A 23,554-nucleotide genomic window follows, 5' to 3' on the forward strand; every position below is an offset into this window, starting at 1 on the left:
CTCCCACGCGCCGGCTTTTTGGTTTTTTCGTGCACGTGTGGGTTTTTCACGCGCGTGACGTCACGCCGCATACCTGCAGCTTCACCTGTGATCACGTGTCCTCACATCAATCACGTTGACCCCTCTTCCCCGCGTGCACGCGCCGTCCTGCACGCGGGTGCGCGTCCCCCCGTCCCCACGGATCCTTTTAAGGAAGCGGCCACATCTGTCCGCGCGCGTCCCGGGGTGAGAGGCGCGTGAACTCCTCCCCCTCCCTCACCGGGCGCGTGCCCGCCGGCCCTCCTCTGCGCGCTCCGGTCCGTCCCCCAGACTGCAGCGGCTGCACCAGTTGTCCGGTCGGGCGCAGCGGAACCGGCTCGGGTCGGAGGTTCGGTTCGGTTCGGTTCTTCGGGGGCTCGCGCCGTGTTGTGTTCGTGTTGTTGCTGAGGAGCCAATGGAAACGCTCAGAACTCTCCTCGCGCTCTGCGGCGTCCTGATGGCCGCGGCGCAGACGCAGGACCTCAGGCGCAAGTTTGCGGGTAAGTTTGCGGGTAAGGTGTGGAGTCCCGGTCCCGGTACCGACCGGGTCCGGTGTGTGTTCGGATGTGTGACGTCACTGTTAGTGAGCGGATTTTCGCTCCAGATGTTCAAACCCCCTAAAGACGCAGCGACGGCTGGGGGGGGGGGGGGGGGTCAGGAGCAGAACGGAACGCAGCCCTGATCCAGGGCCTCTGTTTGGACCAATCAGAACAGACAGTTAGGCGTGGATGATTGGATGGATGATGATTGGATGGATGATGGATGGATGGATGATGATTGGATGGATGATGATTGGATGGATGATTGGATGGATGATGATTGGATGGATGATGATTGGATGGATGATGGATGGATGGAGGCCTAGTCCTGTCTAGTGAGAACAGACTCCGCCCACTGACCCCCGACCTGTTCAGGTGTGACTGAATGGATTTCAGGTGTTGGTTGGATTGTTTGTGTTGACAGCTGTTTGTTTGTTTGTTTGTTTGTTTGTTTGTTTGTTTGTTGACAGACTGTCCCGTCGACCTGTTCTTCGTTCTGGACACGTCTGAGAGCGTCGCCCTCAGACAGAAACCTCCAAACTTCTACATCGATCAGATCAAATCCTTCACCAATCGCTTCATTGATGAGCTGAAGAATGTGTAAGACACACACACACACACACACATACATACACACACACACACACACACACATACATACACACACACACACACACATACATACACACACACACACACACACACACACACACACACACACACACACACCTACACACACCTACACACACCTACACACACACACACCTATACACACACACACACACCTACACACACACACACACACACCTACACACACACACACCTATACACACACACACACACACACACACACACACACACCTCCTTGCTGTATTGACACCAGTGTACTGTGGTTCACTGTGACATCACTGGTGGGCGTGGCTACATGAAACCCGCCCCTCTGGACACACCCATCAGATGACCTCTTTGGGGTCACTGGGCTCTGATCATGAGGATAAAAACGGGCGTGTCGGGTGTGTAACCATAGTAACTTCCTGTTTGCCCCCCCTCCCGTCTCTAACCCCGCCCCCCAGACGCCACCGTTGCGACCGCGTGCTGACGTGGAACTCGGGGGCGCTGCACTACAGCGATGAGGTCATCCTGGTGCGCGAGCTGAGCGACCTGTCCACCGACCGCCAGGCGCTGAAGAGCGACATCAACGCCATCGACTACATCGGGAAGGGGACCTACACCGACTGCGCCATCAAGAGGGGGCTGGCCGAGCTGCTGATCGGGTGAGGCCCCGCCCACGCGCCGGCGCACCGCGTCACGCCAACGCCAGCGTCACTGAGCGGTGTGTGTCCACAGGGGCTCCCATTACCATGACAACAAGTACATCGTGGTGGTGACGGACGGACACCCCATCACCGGCTACAAGGAGCCGTGCGGCGGCGTGCAGGAGGCGGCCAACGAGGCCAAGCAGCACGGGGTCAAAGTGTTCGCCGTCGCCATCTCCCCCGACCAAGAGGTGACACACGCCGTCCACTGGGGGGCGGGGCTTCAGCGCACAGGCCCCGCCCTCTGCTCACACACAGGAAGTAGTTCATGCTAACGGTTCTGGTGCTCCTGTTGGTTTGACCAATAGGATTCCTTGTTTCCATCATGTTTGTTTGTTTGTTTGTGGTGAAGTGGGCGGGGCTTAGATGGAAAAGAGTGATGTCACTAATGGCCAAAGACGTTAATGAATGATGCCCCATTGGGTAACATCCCGTTGGGTGACGCCCCATTGGGTGACCCCCGTTGGGTGACGCCACACTGGGTGATCCCTGTTAGGTGATGGCCTCTGGTTGACACCCCGTTGAATGATGCCCCATTGGGTGATCCCTGTTGGGTGACGCCCCGTTGGGTGACCCCTGTTGGGTGATGCCCCATTGGGTGACCCCTGTTGGGTGATGCCCCATTGGGTGACCCCTGTTGGGTGACGCCCCGTTGGGTGACCCCTGTTGGGTGACGCCCCATTGGGTGACCCCTGTTGGGTGATGCCCCATTGGGTGACCCCTGTTGGGTGATGCCCCATTGGGTGACCCCTGTTGGGTGACGGCTTGTGGTTGACACCTTGTTGAATGACGCCCCAATGGGTGACCCCTGTTGGGTGAAGCTCTGTTGGTTGACACCCCGTTGAATGACGCCTCATTGGGTGACCCCTGTTGGGTGACACCCCATTGGGTGACCCCTGTTGGGTGACGGCCTGTGGTTGACACCTCGTTGAATGACGCCCCATTGGGTGACCCCTGTTGGGTGAAGCTCTGTTGGTTGACACCCCGTTGAATGACGCCCCATTGGGTGACCCCTGTTGGGTGACGCCCCATTCGGTGACCCTTGTTGGGTGACCCCCCATTGGGTGACCCCCCATAGGGTGACGCCCCATTGGGTGTTGCCCCATTGGGTGTCGCCCCATTGGGTGTCGCCCCATTGGGTGTCGCTCCATTGGTTGTCGCCCCATTGGGGGACCCTTGTTGGGTGACCCCCCATTGGGTGACCCCCCATTGGGTGACGCCCCATTGGGTGTCGCCCCATTGGGTGACCCCCACTGTTGGGTGACGCCTTCTGTCTTTCTCTCAGGACACCCGTCTCTCCCTCATCGCCACCGACCAGAACTACAGACAGAACTTCACGGCCGCTGACGAGTCCAGATCCACCAAGATGGGAACCATCAGAACCATCATAGACATGATTGTAGGTCCACTGGCCTCCTCTCCTCTCCTCTCCTCACCTCTCCTCTCCCCTCCTCTCCTCCTCTCCTCTCCTCTCCCCTCCTCTCCTCCTCTCCTCTCCTCTCCTCTCCTCTCCTCTCCTCTCTTATTTTAACTAACATCCATTTATTTTTCCTTTCTTTCAGACAAATGAGACCAAAGACACTGTAAGTTCCTCTTCTGATATTGATAAAAGACAGTTTTTACATGCATGTTTATTAACTTAATTTACTTTATTAATTATATCAACTTTTTAAACTTTATTAATTTGATTAACTTCATTGATTTTATTAATTATATTAATTTCATGAATTTTATAAAGTTAACTATTTCTATTGACTTCATTAACTTTATCAATTATATTAAACATTTATAACTTACTAATTTTATTACTTCATTGGCTTTATTAACTTTTATTAATTTTATAACTGTATTGGTTTTATTAACTTAATTTTTATAAATTTTATTAACTGTATTGACTTAATTAACCTTATTCATTTTAACAATTTTTTTACTTAATTAATTTCATTAACTTTTTAAAATTAATTTTATTGTTTTATCAAGTTTGTTAACTTTATTTTATTTGTTTAATTTAACTTTATTTATGAACTTTATTAATTTTATCAACTTTTTAAATTTGATAAAATTTATTCACTATAGACCTTGGTAACATATTCATTTTATTAATTTATTAACTTTATTAACGCTGCTTCCCGTTAGCTGGATTTTTACTTGGGCTATCTACTGTAAACTAAACTAAAATATTGTATACACAGGAAAGTGTGTGTATGTGTGTGTTTGTGTGTGTGTGTGTGTGTGTGTGTGTGTGTGTGTGTGTGTGTGTGTATGTGTGTGTGTGTGGTGGGGGGCCACAGGAAGCTGACACACACACAGCTATCTGGTCGTCAGTCGGTCGGTTGCTAGACGACAGACTGATGTCCTGCTGTCACCTGACAGGAAGTAGTTGTCTCCAGCTGATTGTAGCCCCGCCCCACACACATAGCCCCGCCCCCTGCTCACCATCTGTTCTTTCTCTTGCAGTGCTGCTCGTTCGACTGTAACGTAAGTACCCCCCGCCCCCTGCTCCCCCCCACTGACCTGGGGTCAGAGCACAGACTCACCTCCACTTCTGTCTGCAGGCCTCAGGAGGACCCAAGGGACCAGACGGAGACTCTGGAGCTAAGGTGAGGTCATGTGACGTGAGAGCAGCTGGACACACCCCCAGCGGTCAACCACTAAACTCCGCCTTCTCTCCCCCAGGGTGAAACGGGACGCCCGGGGATGCCTGGAGAGAAAGGAGACATTGGAGCGATGGTAGGTGGCGCCAGTGAGCGGGGGGGGGGTCCAGGCTGAAGCTTCATCCAGATCAACTCACGCTGTGTGTGTGTGCGTGTGTGTGTGTGTGTGCGTGTGTGTGTGTGTGCGTGTGTGTGCGTGTGTGCGTGTGTGCGTGTGTGTGTGTGTGTGTGTGTGTGTGTGTGTGTTACAGGGCAGCATTGGAGACCCTGGTCCTGTCGGCTACAGCGGGATGAAGGTAGGGTACCCTCGTCTTCCTAGGTGGGGTGTTTGGTTCCCAGGTGTCTCAGGAACCCTAGAACCAGGTGATGATCTGGATCTTTGATGAATTCTGGATCCTTCTCTCCTGAGTCGTCTGAGGACGACATCTGAAGCAGCGTCCACCACGCTGGTCAGGTGACGACACGCCCTCCAATCATGGAGGAGTCTTTAGAAGGAAGGTTGTCATAAGTTGCCGTGGAAAAAGAAGATGCTGACTCTAGATCAGCAGTGTGTGTGTGTGTGTGTGTGTGTGTGTGTGTGTGTGATATCTGATGCTCATGTGTGTGTTTGTGTTTGCAGGGAGATCGCGGCGGCAGAGGAGAGAAGGTAATGCACACATCCCAGAATTCCTTGAGGCAACGGTCAGAGTTAGTTGGGTGTGTCTGACTCATGATGTTTGTTCTCTGCAGGGGGAACGAGGACACAAAGGCTTCAAGGTGAGCTTTAGACTATAGTCTGGACTGGAATCTGGACTCTGGACTGTGGTCTCTACACTCTGGACTCTCATCTCTTTGCTCTGGTCTCTGGACTGTGGACTCTGGTCTCATGACTCTGAACTCTGGACTTCAGACTGTGAACTCTGATCTCTAGACTCTGGACTCTCATGTCTAAACTCTGAACTTTGTAATCTGCTCTCTGGACTATGGTCTCTAGACTCTGGACTCTGGATTCTGGTCTCTAGACCTTGAACTCTGGTCTCTAGACTCTGGACTCGAGACTCTGTACTCTGGTCCCTACACTCTGGCCTCTACACTCTGGTCTCTGAACTCTGGTCTCTAAACTCTGGACACTAGACTCTGGACTCTGGACTCTAGACTCTTGACTCTGGATTCTGGTCTCTAGACTCTGAACTCTGGTCTCTGAACTCTGGACACTAGCCTCTGGACACTAGACTCTGGATTCTTGTCTGTAGACTGTGAACTCTGGTCTCTAGACTCTGAACTCTGGAAACTAGACTCTGGATTCTGGTCTCTAGACCGTGAACTCTGGACACTAGACTCTGAACACTAGACTCTAGACCGTGAACTCTGGACACTAGACTCTGAACACTAGACTCTAGACTGTGGACACTAGACTCTGGATTCTGGTCTCTAGACTAAACTCTGGACACTAGACTCTGAACTCTGGACTCTGGATTCTGGTCTCTAGACTGTGAACTCTGAACACTAGACTCTAGACTGTGGACACGAGACTCTGGATTCTGGTCTCTAGACTGTGAATTCTGAATACTAGACTCTAGACTGTGGACACGAGACTCTGGATTCTGGTCTCTAGACTGTGAATTCTGAATACTAGACTCTGAACTCTGGACTCTGGATTCTGGTCTCTAGACTGTGAACTCTGGTCTCTAGACTCTGGACACTAGACTATAGACTCTGGATTCAGGTCTCTAGACTATGAACTCTGAACACTAGACTCTAGACTGTGGACACAAGACTCTGGATTCTGGTCTCTAGACTGTGAATTCTGAATACTAGACTTTGAACTCTGGACTCTGGATTCTGGTCTCTAGACTGTGAACTCTGGACACTAGACTCTGAACTCTAGACACTAGACTCTGGATTCTGGTCTCTAGATTGTGAACTCTGGACACTAGACTGTGAACTCTGGACACGAGACTCTAGACTCTGGACATGAGACTCTAGACCCTGGACACGAGACTCTGGATTCTGGTCTCTAGATTGTGAACTCTGGACACTAGACTGTGAACTCTGGACACGAGACTCTAGACTGTGGACACAAGACTCTGGATTCTGGTCTCTAGACTGTGAACTCTGGACACTAGACTCTGGACTCTGGTTCTAGTTCTGGACTCTGGACTCACGTTTTTGTTTCTTCTCCAGGGAGACAAAGGTCACAGCGGTCGTGATGGAACTGATGGCCGTAAGGTGAGCTGCGACCCCGCCCCCCGTCGTCATGGCGACCGTCTGCTTCCTCTCTGGATAACGTCTCTGCTCCTCCCCCTCAGGGTGAAGCCGGGTTTCCAGGTCTTCCGGGCTGTAAAGGATCCCCTGGATCCGATGTGAGTTCTCCTAACGATCACAAGCAGAGACCCAATCACCAGTGACACGCCCTGCAGGGACACGCCCCCTCAGATGCATTGGCAAATTAGCCGCTAGCTGCTAGCCACTGGTGCAGCTGGTTCTGGATCCTGAGATCCGTACCAGTTCCACACCGATGTGTTTAGATGTGTTTAACACACACACACACACACACACACACACACACACACACACACACACACACACACACACACTCTGACACTCTGCTCTGATTCAGGGTTTACAAGGAGACCTGGGACCAAAAGGAGATCCGGGTCCGTTCGGATCCAAAGGAGCTAAGGTACCCCCCTCCGACCCGGGCCGGGGTGCGTTCTTAATCGTGTCCCGACTCATTCCGGTCTCTTTCAGGGCGATTCTGGACGCGCTGGCGAACCAGGAAGACCCGGAAACTACGGCCCCCTGGGCCCTCAGGTGCGAACAACAGGAAGTGGCGAGTGATGGACAGGAAGTCAGGAATGTAACGGGTGTGTTCTGATGTGTGTCTCAGGGAGAACGAGGCCCTCCTGGAAACAACGGTGACAAGGGCGAGCGCGGCGATGATGTAAGCGATGACATCACCTGAGCACGCCACAACGCTCGCTGCTGTGTGGCGGTGTGTGTAACGTCACGGTGTGTGTGTGTGTGTGTGTGTGTGTTCCAGGGCGCACCCGGACCTGACGGCCCCCGAGGAGAGAGGGTAAAGACGTTACTGTCCCTTTAAGGTGAGGCGTCGCCGCCGCGTCCCGTCTGATGTGTGTGAAATCCTTCGCAGGGCGTGATCGGAGAGAAAGGAGAGCAGGGTTCCCGTGGCAACAGGGGCCCAAGAGGAGAGCTGGTAAGCCGGGGGCCTCTGGTGACACCCGGGAGGTGATTGGTCCAGCTGCTAGCGGTGCGACGCTAACGCCTCTGATGTCACACGCTCTGCTTCTGCCCACAGGGGGAGCCGGGGCCCCGTGGAGAACAGGGGCGGGAGGGCTCGGTGGGCCCCAACGGAGACCCCGTGAGGCCCTCACACACACACCTCACACACACCTCACACGCTTAGCTTGTTAGCCGTTTAGCTGTTCGCTGTCCGTGGGCGCCGCCCCCAGGAGGACACGCCCTCCTTCCTCCCTGGCAGCATCCAGATTTTTTCCAGCGGAGGAAGAGAAGGAGCGTTCCCACGGCGACTGGCCCACACAGAAGCGGGGGGGACCGCCCCCCCTCCTCACTCTTTCCCCTCTGACTCAGTTGTTCTTTGGGGCGGGGCCAAACCTCAGCGGCGAACGAGGCCCCTGGCGTCAGAATAATGTCAGAGCGCTGAAAGGCGTCTTTGTGCTGCCTGAACCAAAAGAACCACGTCCATCATCATCATCATCATCACCATCATCATCATCATCATCACCATCATCATCATCATCATCATTATCATCATCATCACCATCATCATCATCATCATCATTATCATCATCATCATCATCATCACCATCATCATTATCATCATCATCATCATCATCATCATCACCTGGCCGGGCCACGCCCACCTGATCATCTGTCAGGAGCACCAGAGCATTGACGGGTCCGGTCCTACAGCTAGCGCCGCCGCTAACCGCCGCTAACCACCGCTAACAGCTCCTGCTAGCTTACTGTCAACCACAGGAAACGTGAGTCACACGGCGTTGGCGGTTTGGACGACGTCCTGCAACCGTTAACGGTCTCCTAACAGGCTGAGCAAGTAGTTCCCTCCTTCACGTCAGGATGTGATGACATCACAGAGGGGCGTGGCTACGTTTCTGTTGGACCTCAAGACGGGAGACCGAGCCAAAATAATGTGTGACCTCAATAGTGAACACGTCAGCTCAGGACGTGTGAGGCTTCTGTTCCAGCGTCACACGTGTGTTCAGAGACTCACGTGAGCTGAGAGTGGAGAGGGAGGCGGGGTCTGAAGGGAGGCGGGGTCTGAAGGGAGGCGGGGTCTGAAGGGAGGCGGCGCCGTCTGGCTCTCATCAGCTGATTAGATCCAGATTAATTGGTTTCAGGTTTTCTCTCTTCAGTTACTGACTGTTTCAGCTGGATGGTGTTTTTCTGACTGTTTCAGCTGAACGGGTTTTTACTGACTGTTCCAGCTGGAAGGGTTTTTACTGACTGTTCCAGCTGGAAAGGTTTTTACTGACTGTTTCAGCTGGATGGTGTTTTTCTGACTGTTTCAGCTGAACGGGTTTTTACTGACTGTTCCAGCTGGAAGGGTTTTTACTGACTGTTCCAGCTGGAAAGGTTTTTACTGACTGTTTCAGCTGGATGGTGTTTTTCTGACTGTTTCAGCTGGAAAGGTTTTTAAAGACTGTTTCAGCTGGAAAGGTTTTTACTGACTGTTCCAGCTGGACGGATTTTTTCTGACTGTTTCAGCTAGACGGGTTTTTTCTGACTGTTTCAGCTGGACGGGTTTTTTCTGACTGTTCCAGCTGGACGGGTTTTTACTGACTGTTTCAGCTGGAAGGGTTTTTACTGATTGTTCCAGCTGGATGGGTTTTTACTGACTGCTCCAGCTGGATGGGTTTTTACTGACTGCTCCAGCTGGACGGGTTTTTACTGACTGCTCCAGCTGGACGGGTTTTTACTGACTGTTTCAGCTGGACGGGTTTTTACTGACTGTTCCAGCTGGACGGGTTTTTACTGACTGTTCCAGCTGGACAGGTTTTTACTGACTGCTCCAGCTGGACGGGTTTTTACTGACTGTTTCAGCTGGATGGGTTTTTACTGACTGCTCCAGCTGGATGTTTTTACCGGCGCTCATTAACGCCGTGGTTGTTTTCCAGGGCGAGGCTGGGAAGGTGGGATCTCCTGGGTACCGAGGGGACGAAGGCCCCCCAGGACCAGAAGTGAGTTCCAGCTGTCATCTGCATGTGTGTTGAGTCCCTCATGAAGAGTTAAGGCTGTGGAGGCTGAGGAGCTCAGACTCCGCCCACCAGGACGCAGCCACATGTGGACGTGTTTGTTTACACGTAAATAACATGTTGATGAGCTCCAAATGTAAACAAGTCACATGGTCACATGATCTCTGGTTGTTCTCCCAGGGACCCAAAGGGCCGAGAGGAATCAAAGGAGCTCCTGGAGACAGAGGCCAGATGGGGGAGAGGGTACGTGTGTGTGTGTGTGTGTGTGTGTGTGTGTGTGTGTGTGTGTGTGTGTGTGTGTGTGTGTGTGTGTAAAAATCCGTAAGCCTCATTCTTTCTGACTCTCAGGGTGAAGATGGCGTTGCAGGAAACGGTACAGCAGGTTGTCCTGGTTTCCAGGTGAGTTTTAATGTAGTTAATGCACGCTATGTCATGTTATGTCGTGTCATGTCATGGTACATTATGTCATGTTACACTATGTTGTGTTGTGCCATGTCACGTTATGTTATGTCCTGTTGTTATGTTATATCGTATCGTATAGTGTCACGTCATGTGTTATATCGTGTTGTGTCATGTCATGTTATGTTACGTTATGACATGTCTGTTTTGCCATGTTATGTCATCACGACTTAAATACGTTATGTCATGATACATTGTGTCATTTTCTGGTATGCTGTGACATTTTATGTCATGTAATGTAACATTATGGCATGTCATGTTGTGTTGTGTTGTGTCATGGTGTCATGTCATGATACGTTATGTCATGCCATGTTATGTCATTTTACATCATGGCATGTCATGTTACGTTATGACATGTTGTTTTATGTTGTGTCATGTTATGTCATGTAATGTTATGTAATGGCATGTCATGTTATGTCGTGTCGTGTCATGCCTCATGTGACATTAGATTTTCTGAACATGCGTGTCTCCTCTAGGGATACCCGGGGCCCCGTGGAGACCCTGGTGAGCCGGTAAGTCTCTCCCCCAGCTGTTTTGAGGCTCTGAACTGCTTCCTGTTTCCTCTGTGTTCACCGGTCGTGTGTGTGTGTGTGTGTGTGTGTGTGTGTGTGTGTGTGTGTGTGTGTGTGTGTGTGTGTGTGTGTGTGTGTGTGACCCTCAGGGCAGCAAAGGAACCCCTGGACCCAAAGGAGACGACGGAGATCCAGGAGACCCAGGCCCTGACGTGAGTCCCCCTCCCCCCCTCCTCTATTCTCTCTTTATCTTCTTGGCGGCGCCGACAGGAAGTGAGTCACGGCGTCGTTTCACGGAGACTTTAACACGACTCTGTTTCACCTCAGAGACGTCATTCCACCTTTCTTCTCGTCCTCCATCATCCTGCCACCCTGCTCTCACACTCCGTTCTCTCTGAAGACGAGTGTGTGTGTGTGTGTGTGTGTGTGTGTGTGTGTGTGTGTGTGTGTGTGTGTGTGTGTGTTTGGATGTTGAGCTCTCACAGCTGTGTGTATGTCGTTGTCAAGGATACCAGGAAATGAGCAGGAAGGACTTCATCAGGCTGTGTGTGTGTGTGTGTGTGTGTGTGTGTGTGTGTGTGTGTGTGTGTGTGTGTGTGTGTGCGTGTGTGTGTGTCATCCGTGTCCGTGTGGCGGGCAGCGTTAACCCTTTGACCCCTACTTTGATTGGCTGGTGTTTACAGTGGAGGGAACGCGTCCCATTGGACGACGTAAACACTCCACCACATGTTTGTGCTTCTCTGCCCCCCCACCCCACCCCCCCCCCCGCCCTCACCAGCGTTGGATGTCGGGTGTCAGGTCGGTTTACCTCTCGTCAAGACGTAGAGCAGAGGGGGATTACAGAGTGTGTGTGGTTTACCCATCAGCCCCTCTGCTCCTCCCCCTGTCGCAGCAGCATGTCCAAACAGCTGCTAGGTGTTCTGCAGCGCTAATAAATACCCAGAATCCTCAGCCAGGTGGTAAAGACTGGTGTCGTAGAGATGAGAGATCAATAAAGTTCTGTCCAGTCTACTGGTGACGGTGGTGGCCGATGACTCTGCCGAGGCTGGGGGGCCTGGATTCCATCAAACAGGATGAACTGGAGAGACACAGGAAGGAGGAAGGTAGTCTGACAGGTGAGAGGGCGTGGCCAATGAGACGGAGAGCAGAATCTGAACCAATCACGTGATGGGGTTAGGGTTAAATTAGGGTTAATCTGGTACTGATTCCTCTGGTTCCTCTTTGAAGGAAACCAGTTTGGACTCAAACATAAATCCTCTCTGGGCCTCGGCTGCAGGAATAAACATTAAATGTTCTGAAACAAACCGTTTCCGGGGCAACAGCTGCGTTTTTACAGAAGGTTTCCACAGAGGAGTTGTGGACATGTTTTCCTCTCCTGCTCAGAGATAATCTAGATTCCTGATGTTAATCTGAGATCCCCTGGGTTCAGTGTTCACACTGGTGTCCTACCGGAGCCTGGATGCTAAGCTAACAGTCTGCTCCTCTGATTCCCTCTAAGGGAAGCATCCCATAATGTCAGAGCGCAGCTCCAACAAGAAGTGGTCGTGTCGGTCTCATAAACACGCTGAAGAAGGATTCCTTTGTGGTCCGGCCCCCCCCAGGCCCCATCCCTCTGGTCTTTTATATCTTTTTCTCAGAACAGTAACTTCATTCTGTCGCTGCCCTGGGTTTGGACTGGCAGGCAGCAGGAACGCCGCAGACCCAGTAGAATTCTGGGCAGAATACTTTCACGCTGCCCTTTGACCCCTGGCCAGGGGGCACAGAGATTACAGATGAGGGGGGTCAGAAAAGGTAAAGGTGGGACACCCCCTGACACGTCCATTAATCTGTGGCTCTGGAATGATAATGTCCACATGTGGACCGCCCACATCTGGTCTGTCGTCACGGCAACAGAAACCAGCTCCGGTTTAACGTCAGTGTTTGAAGTCCATGTAGTAATGGGATCCGTGTGCGTGTGTGTGTGCGTGTGTGTGTGTGTGTGTGTGTGTGTGTGTGTGTGTTGTGCTAGCATCTTTGCCAGTTGTGCTAGCGTGTGTGTCTGTCCTGTCCGGTGTGAGTATCGTCCAATCAGAGAGCAGATACGGGTGTGTTTCCTGTCTGGGCCACGCCTCTGATGCGTGCGTCCCAGCGGTTGTGGGGTTGTTGTAGGGTAAACACTGCGTTGCGTCCGGTCCTCGGTGGCGTCCAGCAGCTGTCCATGTCTCAAACCTTTAACGGGGGCCAACACCTCCCTAATTGATTATCAGGTTCCGCTCTATGTCTGGACGTGATCGCCGATCAATCGGCAGTGGCTTCAGGGAGCAGCAGCTGCTCTGGATCCAGACCAGAACACAGCCTCTGGAAAAGTCTCTGATGCACTGAGTCATTCCTCAAAAGATTAGTCCTGAGAACGGAAGGGGAGTGGGAATAGGGACTAACGTGAGTCTGGGGGGGGGGTGATGCTGACGGAGCAGCAGGAGGAAAAGAAGAGGAAGGAAAGGAAAGAAGGAGAAATATGAAGAGAAATGGAAAAAGGTTCTATATCTATAATCTATCTGTCTATAATCTATCTATAATCTATGTATCTATAATCTGTCTATAATCTATGTATCTATAATCTGTCTATAATCTGTCTATAATCTATCTGTCTTTAATCTATAATCTATCTGTCTATAATATATCTATAATCTATGTATCTAAAATCTATAATCTATGTATCTATATCTATAATCTATAATCTATCTGTCTATAATATATCTATAGTCTATGTATCTATAATCTATAATTTATCTGTCTATAATCTATAATCTATAATTTATCTGTCTATAATCTATCATCTATCTCTAATCCATAATCTCTACGCTGATGACACTCTGGTCTATGTTTTAACCCATCTGGTGTTGTGTTTCCCTGGAAACTAAAACTTGGCTGACTTTCTAGTTATTAAGTATTAAACATCATGTCTAGAACATACATCATGTGTGTTACATACGATGTATGTTACATACATCATATGTTACATACATCATATGTTACATACATCATATGTTACATACATCATATGTTACATACATCATATGTTACATACATCATATGTTACATACATCGTGTGTGTTACATACATGGTATGTTACACACGTGATGTATGTTCCAGACTGCTGACCAGCCTGTTATGTCTTGTTGGTTCTGCTTTGCATGCATGTTCTTTCTGAAGGTGTTTCAGGTAAAGAACATCTGGACAGGTACACCCCCCCTGACCCCCTCACACCCCCTGACCCCCTCACCCCCCCTGACACCCTCACACCCCCTGACCCCCCTCACTAATCATCCGATCTTTTCCTCTTTTCACAGAACAACGAACCTGGCCCCCCAGGACCAAAAGGAGCCAAAGGTCACCGAGGACCTGAGGGCAGCGCGGTAATAACACGTCTAATTATGTGTGTGTGTGTGTGTGTGTGTGAGTGTGTGTGTGTGTGTGTGTGTGTGTGTGTGTGTGTGTGTGTGTGTGTGTGTGTGTGTGAGTGTGTGTGTGTGTGTGTGTGTGTGTGTGTGTGTGTGTGTGTGTGTGTGTTTGAGTGTGTGTGTGTGTGTGTGTGTGTGTGTGTGTGTGTGTGTGTGTGTGTGTGTGTACAGGTTCAGACACATCTGGGGGGGTGTTCTCTCCTTTCATTGGTGGACATAAGTAAATGGACAGTTACACTGATGTTCTGATTTTAGTCTGAACGTCATCGCTGGGATTAAAGCAGATTAAAGCGGATTAAAGCGGATTAATCACAGCTCCAGTCAGTCCAGATAGCTCTGTCTCTGTTGATGTTAGGGGCTCCTCTGATTGGCTGGCAGGGATTTAAAGTTAAACAGGTTTCAGACAGAACTTCTGCTGGAAAACATCACTTCAAGGCCTTCGACCCGACCCGTTCACACCCCCCTGCTCTCTGTCAGCCCCCCCCCCCCCTCCTCCTCTTCCTCCTCCTCCTCCTCCTCCTCCTTCTCCTCTTCCTCCACCCCCCCACCCTGAACAGCCCTTCATGTCGGATTCTTCCCCTTCCCCCCCGTCTGTGGATGTGGACGCTCCTAAACCGACTTTAATGTCCGTTAAGACGAACCAGATGTTCCCCCCGCCGCCGCCGGAGCGACGGCAGCGAGGGGAACGGCGAGGGGAGGATGTGGGTTCTCCACCGGGGGGGTTCTGGGTTACAGTGGGACGGGGTCCACGTCTTTAATGCAGATGAAATGAAGCCAGCCTTCCTCACTCCTTTGTCCTCCTCCTCCTCAGGGGCCCCCGGGGCCTCCTGGACCAGCAGGAACCGACGTGAGTATCACCGTCTGTGGACCACCAGGGGTCTGAACCCCCAACCTGCCCCCCAGTGGCTCAGGGTCACCTCTCTGTTCTCTTTTCATGTTGCCCCACCTCCAACCATCGGGGCGTCGTCATACCGCCTGGAACACCATGTAACGTCTGACCCCGCCCCCTGACATGCTCCGCCTCCCGCTGCAGGAATGTGAAATTCTGGACATTATCATGAAACTGTGCTGTAAGGGAAACACACACACTCACACACACACACACACACACACACACACACACACACACACACAAATACACACACACACACACACACACACACTTACCTGATCTGTGTTTCTCTCTCCTCCAGCGTGTTGTGGTGAGTTCACGTCCACCATCGTCCTCCTGTGTGTCCTCTGGTGTGTGTGACGAGTGTGTGTGTGTGTGTGTGTGTCTGTGTGTGTGTGTGTCCAGAGTGTAAGTGTGCCACCCTGGACCTGGCCTTCATCGTGGACAGCTCAGAGAGCATCGGCGCCGCCAACTTCGCCCTCGCCAAAGACTTCATCATCACCGTCATCGACAGGCTGATGAAAGACCAGCAAGTCAAGGTGTAACCATAGCAACACAACAACAACAACAACACAACAACACAAAAACAACAATAAGAACCATCATTAGAATAAGTCAATGGTTCTCTCATCATTAATTATGATTTTTATGGTAAGAATAATCATGATTAATTACATGTATTATTTAATGTATAATCATTAATGTAACATTTTATATGATAGTTAATGTTTATCTAACATGTTACATCATGTGATTTAGTCTGAAACACTGAAGACCGTCTGCAAGGAATGAACTGAACGTAGAACCTGAATGAAAAAACAACATCGTCTCACTTCCTGTTTGGATTTAATTAGTCAGGATGGGTGTGACCAGAAGAAAACACACACACACACACACAGACAGACAGACACACACAGACACACACACACACACACACACACACACACACAGACAGACACACACACACACACAGACACACACACACACACAGACAGACAGACACACACACACACAGACACACACACAGACACACACACACAGATACACAGACACACACACACAGACACACACACACACACACACACACACACACTAACGTAGCGTGTCATTGCAGTTTGCCGGTAACGAGTCGCGGGTCAGTGTGGTTCAGTACAGCGGCTCTCGGGCCCAGGAGGCCGTGATGCTGGGGGGCAACGTGGGCAGCCTGACCGACTTCAAACAGTGAGTGTGTGTGTTTGTGTGTGTGTGTGTGTGTGTGTCTGTGTGTGTGTGTGTGTGTCTGTGTGTGTGTGTGTGTGTGTGTGTGTGTGTGTGTGTGTGTGTGTGTGTCCATCTGACCTGATTCTGACTTTAAACCTGACTGTGACTCTAAACCTGACTGTGACTCTAAACCTGACTCTAAACCTGACTCTGACTCTAAACCTGACTCTGAATCTAAACCTGACTCTGACTCAAACCTGACTCTAAACCTGACTCTGACTCTAAACCTGACTCTAAACCTGACTCTGAATCTAAACCTGACTCTGACTCAAACCTGACTCTAAACCTGACTCTAAACCTGACTCTGACTCTAAACCTGACTCTGACTCTAAACCTGACTCTGACTCTAAACCCGACTCTAAACCTGACTCTGACTCTAAACCTGACTCTAAACCTGACTCCTAATCTAAACCTGACTCTGACTCAAACCTGACTCTAAACCTGACTCTGACTCTAAACCTGACTCTGACTCTAAACCTGACTCTGACTCTAAACCCGACTCTAAACCTGACTCTGACTCTAAACCTGACTCTAAACCTGACTCTGACTCTAAACCTGACTCTAAACCTGACTCTGACTCTAAACCTGACTCTGACTCTAAACCCGACTCTAAACCTGACTCTGACTCTAAACCTGACTCTAAACCTGACTCTGACTCTAAACCTGACTCTGACTCTAAACCTGACTCTGACTCTAAACCCGACTCTAAACCTGACTCTGACTCTAAACCTGACTCTAAACCTGACTCTGACTCTAAACCCGACTCTAAACCTGACTCTGACTCTAAACCTGACTCTGACTCTAAACCTGACTCTGACTCTAAACCTGACTCTAAACCTGACTCTGACTCTAAACCTGACTCTGACTCCATGCTAACGTGTCGGTCCTCCTCAGGGCGGTGAGGGACCTGCGCTGGCTGGCGGAGGCCACCTACACAGGGGAGGCGCTGGACTTCGCCCTGACCAACACCATCCAGCTGATGCGTCAGGAGAACCGGGTGGTGCTGGTCCTGACGGACGGGCGCTCCGACACCAGACGGGACCCGGTGCCCCTCAGCACCCTGTGTGGTAAAAACGTCCGGGTGAGTGCGTATGCCCCCGGCTCGTCCTGAGCGTCGGCGCCGACCCGCCCCTCACCACGCTGACCCGTGTCCCCGCCCTCAGGTGGGCGGGCTGGGCGTGAGGGACTACTCCAGCCGGCAGCCCAACCAGGAGCAGCTGGAGGAGGTGGTCTGCAAGAGCGACCCCAAGCCGGGCTTCTCCTTCGTGCTGGACAACTTCGCCGAGCTGCTGGATGACTCCTTCCTGCAGAACCTGACGGCCAAGATCTGCCAGGGTGAGCCCCGCCCCCCGTACCCCCACGCCCCACCCCGCCCCATTCAGGCGTCACCTGACCCCATCACCTGACTGTCCTTCTGTCCACAGATAAGCGCTGCCCGGACTACAAGTGTCCCAGTAAGTCTGCTCCCTGATGCTACATGCTACATGTGATGCTGATGCTAATGCTAACGCTAACGCGGCGGCGCCTGACCCACCCCCCCGTCTGTTCCAGTCTCGTTCTCCGACAGCACCGACGTGCTGGTGATGATGGACAGCTCCGCCAGCGTGGGCCAGAAGAACTTTGAGACCAGCAAGACGTTCGTGCGCCGCCTGGCCGACCGCTTCCTGACGGCCGAGAGGAGGGGCGGAGCCTCCGTCAGGGTGGGCGTGGCCCAGTACAGCCGCACCGCCCGCATGGAGCAGGCCCCCACCGCAAACCTGACGCTGCTGTCGCAGCGCCTGGAGGAGGCGGCCTTCCAGAACGACGGCACCAACGTGCTGGAGGCCATGGAGTTCGCCGTCAGGAGCCTGCGGGGGCGCGGCGACGCCTCCGGGGGGCGCAAGAAGCTGGTGCTGTTCTCCGACGGGCGCTCCCAGGCCGTCACCGAGGCCGTGCTGGAGAAGCGCGTGCGCGAGGTGGCGGACGCCGGCGTGGAGCTGTTCGTGGTCGCCGTGGGCAGCCAGGTGAACGAGGCCCACCTGCGCACGCTGGTGAGCCGCGGCCGCCAGGACGACATCACCTACGCTCAGCGACACCTGTTCCGCGTCCCCGACTACCCCTCGCTGCTCCGCGGCGTCCTCTACCAGACCGTGTCCCGCAGGGTGTCCATGTCCTGAGCGCGCCCCCCCCCCCGGCAGGACCAACACGCTTTAGACCCGTAGTCCCAGTATCAGTCCCACCCAGTTACGCAGCGGCGTCCAGTTCACCTTCAGACAAAAGGAAGGGCGCCGCCCACCACGTGGGTTTTTTTACCCCAAGTTTCCTCCAAGGCAGCTTCTCGCTGTACCCCTCCCACATGCTAAGCTAACGCATTAGCTCAGATGACGACGCTTGTAGCTGGAAGGTCGCGCTGCCTTGCAGGCGACGCTGAGGGTAAAAAAACTCCTGCCTGTGACGTCGCTTCGGTCCTGGAGAGCCAGCAGTCGAGCGTTTGGGTTCCACTCAGGTGTCGTCCGGCTAGCCTCCAGCTAGCCTGGACTCGTCTTCCTGACCAGCAGAGGTCAAACAGGGGTCACGAGGGGGGTCACAGGGGGGTCGCAAGGTTAACTGTCCCTCCAGGACCGAAGCGTCGTTCACTCTCCTCTGTCCTGTCGTCCGTCAGCGGGTCACGGGTTCATCTAGACCCCCCCAGCCCGTCAGCACCTCACCTGGTTCTGGGGGGGGGCACCTGGATCCACACGTGTGTGCTCATTCTTTACATGTATCGGTGCGGGGGGGTTGATAATTCACGTGTAGCCTCGGGCGGCGGTCCCTAAACAGTTGTGCCGGGGTCACGAGTTCACGGCTAACACACACACACACACACACACACACACACTCACACACAAACACACACACACAACTTCATGCTCCAACGGTGAGGCGGGAGCTGATGTAGGAACCAATCACACCCGCCTCCCGTTGTGATGTCATGGGCGTGTCACTGTACTGTCCCTGTGGTGCTATTAGCATTAGCGTATCGGCCTCCATGTTTTAAAGAAGATGTTTTTACCTGAGGACAAAACCTCGTCGTGTTTAAGAGCTCCTCCAATAAAGGTCCCTGAACCCACCTGTGTCCACCTGTCTGTCCCTTTAGCACAGCCGTTAGCATAGCATAACGACACAGGACTGTTAGCATAGCATCAAGACACAGGACTGTTAGCATAGCATCAAGACACATGACCGTTAGCATTGCATCAAGACACATGACCGTTAGCATAGCATCAAGACATAGGACCCTTGGCATAGCATTAAGACACAGGAGTGTTAGCATAGCATCAAGACACATGACCGTTAGCATAGCATCAAGACACATGCCTGTTAGCATAGCATCAAGACACAGGATTGTTAGCATAGCATCAAGACACACGACTGTTAGCATAGCATCAAGAGACAGGTCCACCTCTAAAGACCACAGTCTGTTAGCACAGCAATTAGCAATTACAGTTAACATTAAAGAAGAACTTAATGTCTTTGAACCTTTACTGAACTTCTAACTAGCAAGTGTTAGCATGCTGACTCTGTTAGCATGCTGACACTTGCTAGTTTGCATGGGGGAGGGGTCAAACACTGACACGCCTACACTGGATCCAGAAGTGTGTCCTCGTCTCAGAGGACTGAAGAGGACGACGCCATCCGGAAGTCTCATGTTTCCAGTCTGCACACAGTCCAGAACCGTCCAGAATGGCCCCCCAGTGAAGACGTGTGGAACACGGACCCACAGCAGAGACAGGGGACCAATGACTGCGTCTTATTTTCATTGATACGGGTCAGGATGGTTTGGGTCTCCCTGCAGACACGGGTCCCAAAACCAACCTGCAGGAACCTGCCTGCCTCTGAGCAACACCCCCCCAGATGACCCCTGATACGCCTGAAGAGAAAGGACGGTTCCTCTGAGAGGGGTCAAAGGTCAAAGGTGTGTCCCTGCAGACCTCCTTTCAACAACCCTCTTCTCACCCTCTTGACCCCACCCTCTGTCTGAGCTTGAGACCCCAGAGGACGTTTGTTTGGAGAGATCAGTGGAAAACTACATTAATCCTGAGTTGGGTTTAGAGTCAGAGTCAGGTTTAGGGTCAGAGTCAGGTTTAGGGTCAGAGTCAGGTTTAGAATCAGAGTCAGGTTTAGAGTCAGAGTCAAGTTTGAGTAACGTCCGGTCTAGAGTCAGAGTCAGGTTTAGGGTCAGAGTCAGGTTTAGAATCAGAGTCAGGTTTAGAGTCAGAGTCAGGTTTAGAGTCAGAGTCAGGTTTGAGTAAAGTCCGGTCTAGAGTCAGAGTCAGGTTTAGAGTCAGAGTCAGGTTTAGAGTCAGATTTACAGTCAGACTCAGGTTTGAGTCAGTCAGGTTTAGAGTCAGAGTCAGGTTCAGAGTCAGAGTCAGATTTAGGGTCAGAGTCGGGGGTTTATGGTCAGAGTCAGGTTTAGAGTCAGGTTTAGAGTCAGAGTCAGGTTTGAGTAAAATCCGGTCTAGAGTCTGAGTCAGGTTTGAGCCAGAGTCAGGTTTGAGTCAGATTCAAGTTTAGAGTGAGGTTTAGAGTCATAGTCAGGTCTAGAATCAGAGTGACTCTAGAGTCTAAGTCAGGTTTGAGTCGGAGTCAGGTTTGAGTCAGGTTTAGAGTCAGGTTTAGAGTCAGAGTCAGGTTTGGAGTCAGAGTCAGGTCTAGAATCAGAGTCAGGTCTAGAATCAGAGTCAGGCTTAAAGTCAGAGTCAGGTTTAGAGTCAGGCTTAGAGTCAGAGTCAGGTTTAGAGTCAGGTTTAGAGTCAGAGTCAGGTTGGAGTCAGTCAGGTTTGAGTCAGAGTCAGGTTTAGGATCAGAGTCAGGTTTAGAGTCAGAGTCAGATTTAGAGTCAGGCTTAGAGTCAGAGTCAGGTTTAGAGTCAGGTTTAGAGTCAGGTCTAGAATCAGAGTCAGGCTTAAAGTCAGAGTCAGGTTTGAGTTAAGTCCGGTCTAGAGTCAGAGTCAGGTTTAGAGTCAGAGTCAGATTTAGAGTCAGGCTTAGAGTCAGAGTCAGGTTTAGAGTCAGGTTTAGAGTCAGAGTCAGGTTTGAGTCAGTCAGGTTTGAGTCAGAGTCAGGTTTAGGATCAGAGTCAGGTTTAGAGTCAGAGTCAGGTTCAGAGTCAGAGTCAGATTTAGGGTCAGAGTCGGGGGTTTATGGTCAGAGTCAGGTTTAGAGTCAGGTTTAGAGTCAGAGTCAGGTTTGAGTAAAATCCGGTCTAGAGTCTGAGTCAGGTTTGAGCCAGAGTCAGGTCTGAGTCAGATTCAAGTTTAGAGTGAGGTTTAGAGTCATAGTCAGGTTTGGAGTCAGAGTCAGGTCTAGAATCAGAGTCAGGTCTAGAATCAGAGTCAGGCTTAAAGTCAGAGTCAGGTTTAGAGTCAGGCTTAGAGTCAGAGTCAGGTTTAGAGTCAGGTTTAGAGTCAGAGTCAGGTTTGAGTCAGTCAGGTTTGAGTCAGAGTCAGGTTTAGGATCAGAGTCAGGTTTAGAGTCAGAGTCAGATTTAGAGTCAGGCTTAGAGTCAGAGTCAGGTTTAGAGTCAGGTTTAGAGTCAGGTCTAGAATCAGAGTCAGGCTTAAAGTCAGAGTCAGGTTTGAGTTAAGTCCGGTCTAGAGTCAGAGTCAGGTTTAGAGTCAGAGTCAGATTTAGAGTCAGGCTTAGAGTCAGAGTCAGGTTTAGAGTCAGGTTTAGAGTCAGAGTCAGGTTTGAGTCAGTCAGGTTTGAGTCAGAGTCAGGTTTAGGATCAGAGTCAGGTTTAGAGTCAGAGTCAGGTTCAGAGTCAGAGTCAGATTTAGGGTCAGAGTCGGGGGTTTATGGTCAGAGTCAGGTTTAGAGTCAGGTTTAGAGTCAGAGTCAGGTTTGAGTAAAATCCGGTCTAGAGTCTGAGTCAGGTTTGAGCCAGAGTCAGGTCTGAGTCAGATTCAAGTTTAGAGTGAGGTTTAGAGTCATAGTCAGGTTGAGAATCAGAGTGAGTCTAGAGTCTAAGTCAGGTTTGAGTTGGAGTCAGGTTTGGAGTCAGAGTCAGGTCTAGAATCAGAGTCAGGTCTAGAATCAGAGTCAGGCTTAAAGTCAGAGTCAGGTTTAGAGTCAGGCTTAGAGTCAGAGTCAGGTTTAGAGTCAGGTTTAGAGTCAGGTTTAGAGTCAGGTTTAGAGTCAGAGTCAGGTTTGGAGTCAGAGTCAGGTCTAGAATCAGAGTCAGGTCTAGAATCAGAGTCAGGCTTAAAGTCAGAGTCAGGTTTAGAGTCAGGTTTAGAGTCAGGTATAGAGTCAGAGTCAGGTTTACAGTCAGGTTTGAGTCAGGTTTAGAGTCAGGTTTAGAGTCAGAGTCAGGTTTGGAGTCAGAGTAAGGTCTAGAATCAGAGTCAGGTCTAGAATCAGAGTCAGGCTTAAAGTCAGAGTCAGGTTTAGAGTCAGGCTTAGAGTCAGAGTCAGGTTTAGAGTCAGGTTTAGAGTCAGAGTCAGGTTTGAGTCAGTCAGGTTTGAGTCAGAGTCAGGTTTAGGATCAGAGTCAGGTTTAGAGTCAGAGTCAGATTTAGAGTCAGGCTTAGAGTCAGAGTCAGGTTTAGAGTCAGGTTTAGAGTCAGAGTCAGGTTTAGAGTCAGGCTTAGAGTCAGAGTCATGACTAAAATCAGAGTCAGGTCTAGAATCAGAGTCAGGCTTAAAGTCAGAGTCAGGTTTGAGTTAAGTCCGGTCTAGAGTCAGAGTCAGGTTTAGAGTCAGAGTCAGATTTAGAGTCAGGCTTAGAGTCAGAGTCAGGTTTAGAGTCAGGTTTAGAGTCAGAGTCAGGTTTGAGTCAGTCAGGTTTGAGTCAGAGTCAGGTTTAGGATCAGAGTCAGGTTTAGAGTCAGAGTCAGGTTCAGAGTCAGAGTCAGATTTAGGGTCAGAGTCGGGGGTTTATGGTCAGAGTCAGGTTTAGAGTCAGGTTTAGAGTCAGAGTCAGGTTTGAGTAAAATCCGGTCTAGAGTCTGAGTCAGGTTTGAGCCAGAGTCAGGTCTGAGTCAGATTCAAGTTTAGAGTGAGGTTTAGAGTCATAGTCAGGTTGAGAATCAGAGTGAGTCTAGAGTCTAAGTCAGGTTTGAGTTGGAGTCAGGTTTGAGTCAGGTTTAGAGTCAGAGTCAGGTTTGGAGTCAGAGTCAGGTCTAGAATCAGAGTCAGGTTTAGAGTCAGAGTCAGGTTTAGAGTCAGGTTTAGAGTCAGAGTCATGACTAAAATCAGAGTCAGGT

At 51.0% G+C, this 23,554-nt stretch overlaps 1 protein-coding gene across 1 annotated transcript; it reads left to right on the plus strand.

The window, feature by feature from the left end:
* Positions 1–286: 286 nt before the first annotated feature.
* Positions 287–19,413, plus strand: col6a1 (collagen, type VI, alpha 1). Its single transcript, XM_068341156.1, has 35 exons — positions 287–518; positions 1,028–1,157; positions 1,631–1,831; positions 1,905–2,064; positions 3,159–3,272; positions 3,436–3,456; positions 4,331–4,351; positions 4,429–4,473; positions 4,550–4,603; positions 4,779–4,823; positions 5,147–5,173; positions 5,257–5,283; positions 6,691–6,735; positions 6,816–6,869; positions 7,127–7,189; positions 7,258–7,320; positions 7,397–7,450; positions 7,550–7,585; positions 7,661–7,723; positions 7,826–7,888; positions 9,684–9,746; positions 9,942–10,004; positions 10,110–10,160; positions 10,697–10,732; positions 10,882–10,944; positions 14,063–14,128; positions 14,985–15,020; positions 15,207–15,243; positions 15,367–15,375; positions 15,471–15,604; positions 16,180–16,286; positions 17,220–17,406; positions 17,489–17,660; positions 17,750–17,779; positions 17,877–19,413. The coding sequence occupies exons 1-35, from the start codon at positions 434–436 to the stop codon at positions 18,479–18,481; spliced, it is 3,030 nt and encodes a 1,009-aa protein (XP_068197257.1). The 5' UTR covers positions 287–433; the 3' UTR covers positions 18,482–19,413.
* The last annotated feature ends 4,141 nt before the right edge of the window (positions 19,414–23,554 follow it).

This window comes from Antennarius striatus, chromosome 18, assembly GCF_040054535.1.
Source record: "Antennarius striatus isolate MH-2024 chromosome 18, ASM4005453v1, whole genome shotgun sequence".
NCBI classification, from domain to species: Eukaryota; Metazoa; Chordata; class Actinopteri; order Lophiiformes; family Antennariidae; genus Antennarius; species Antennarius striatus.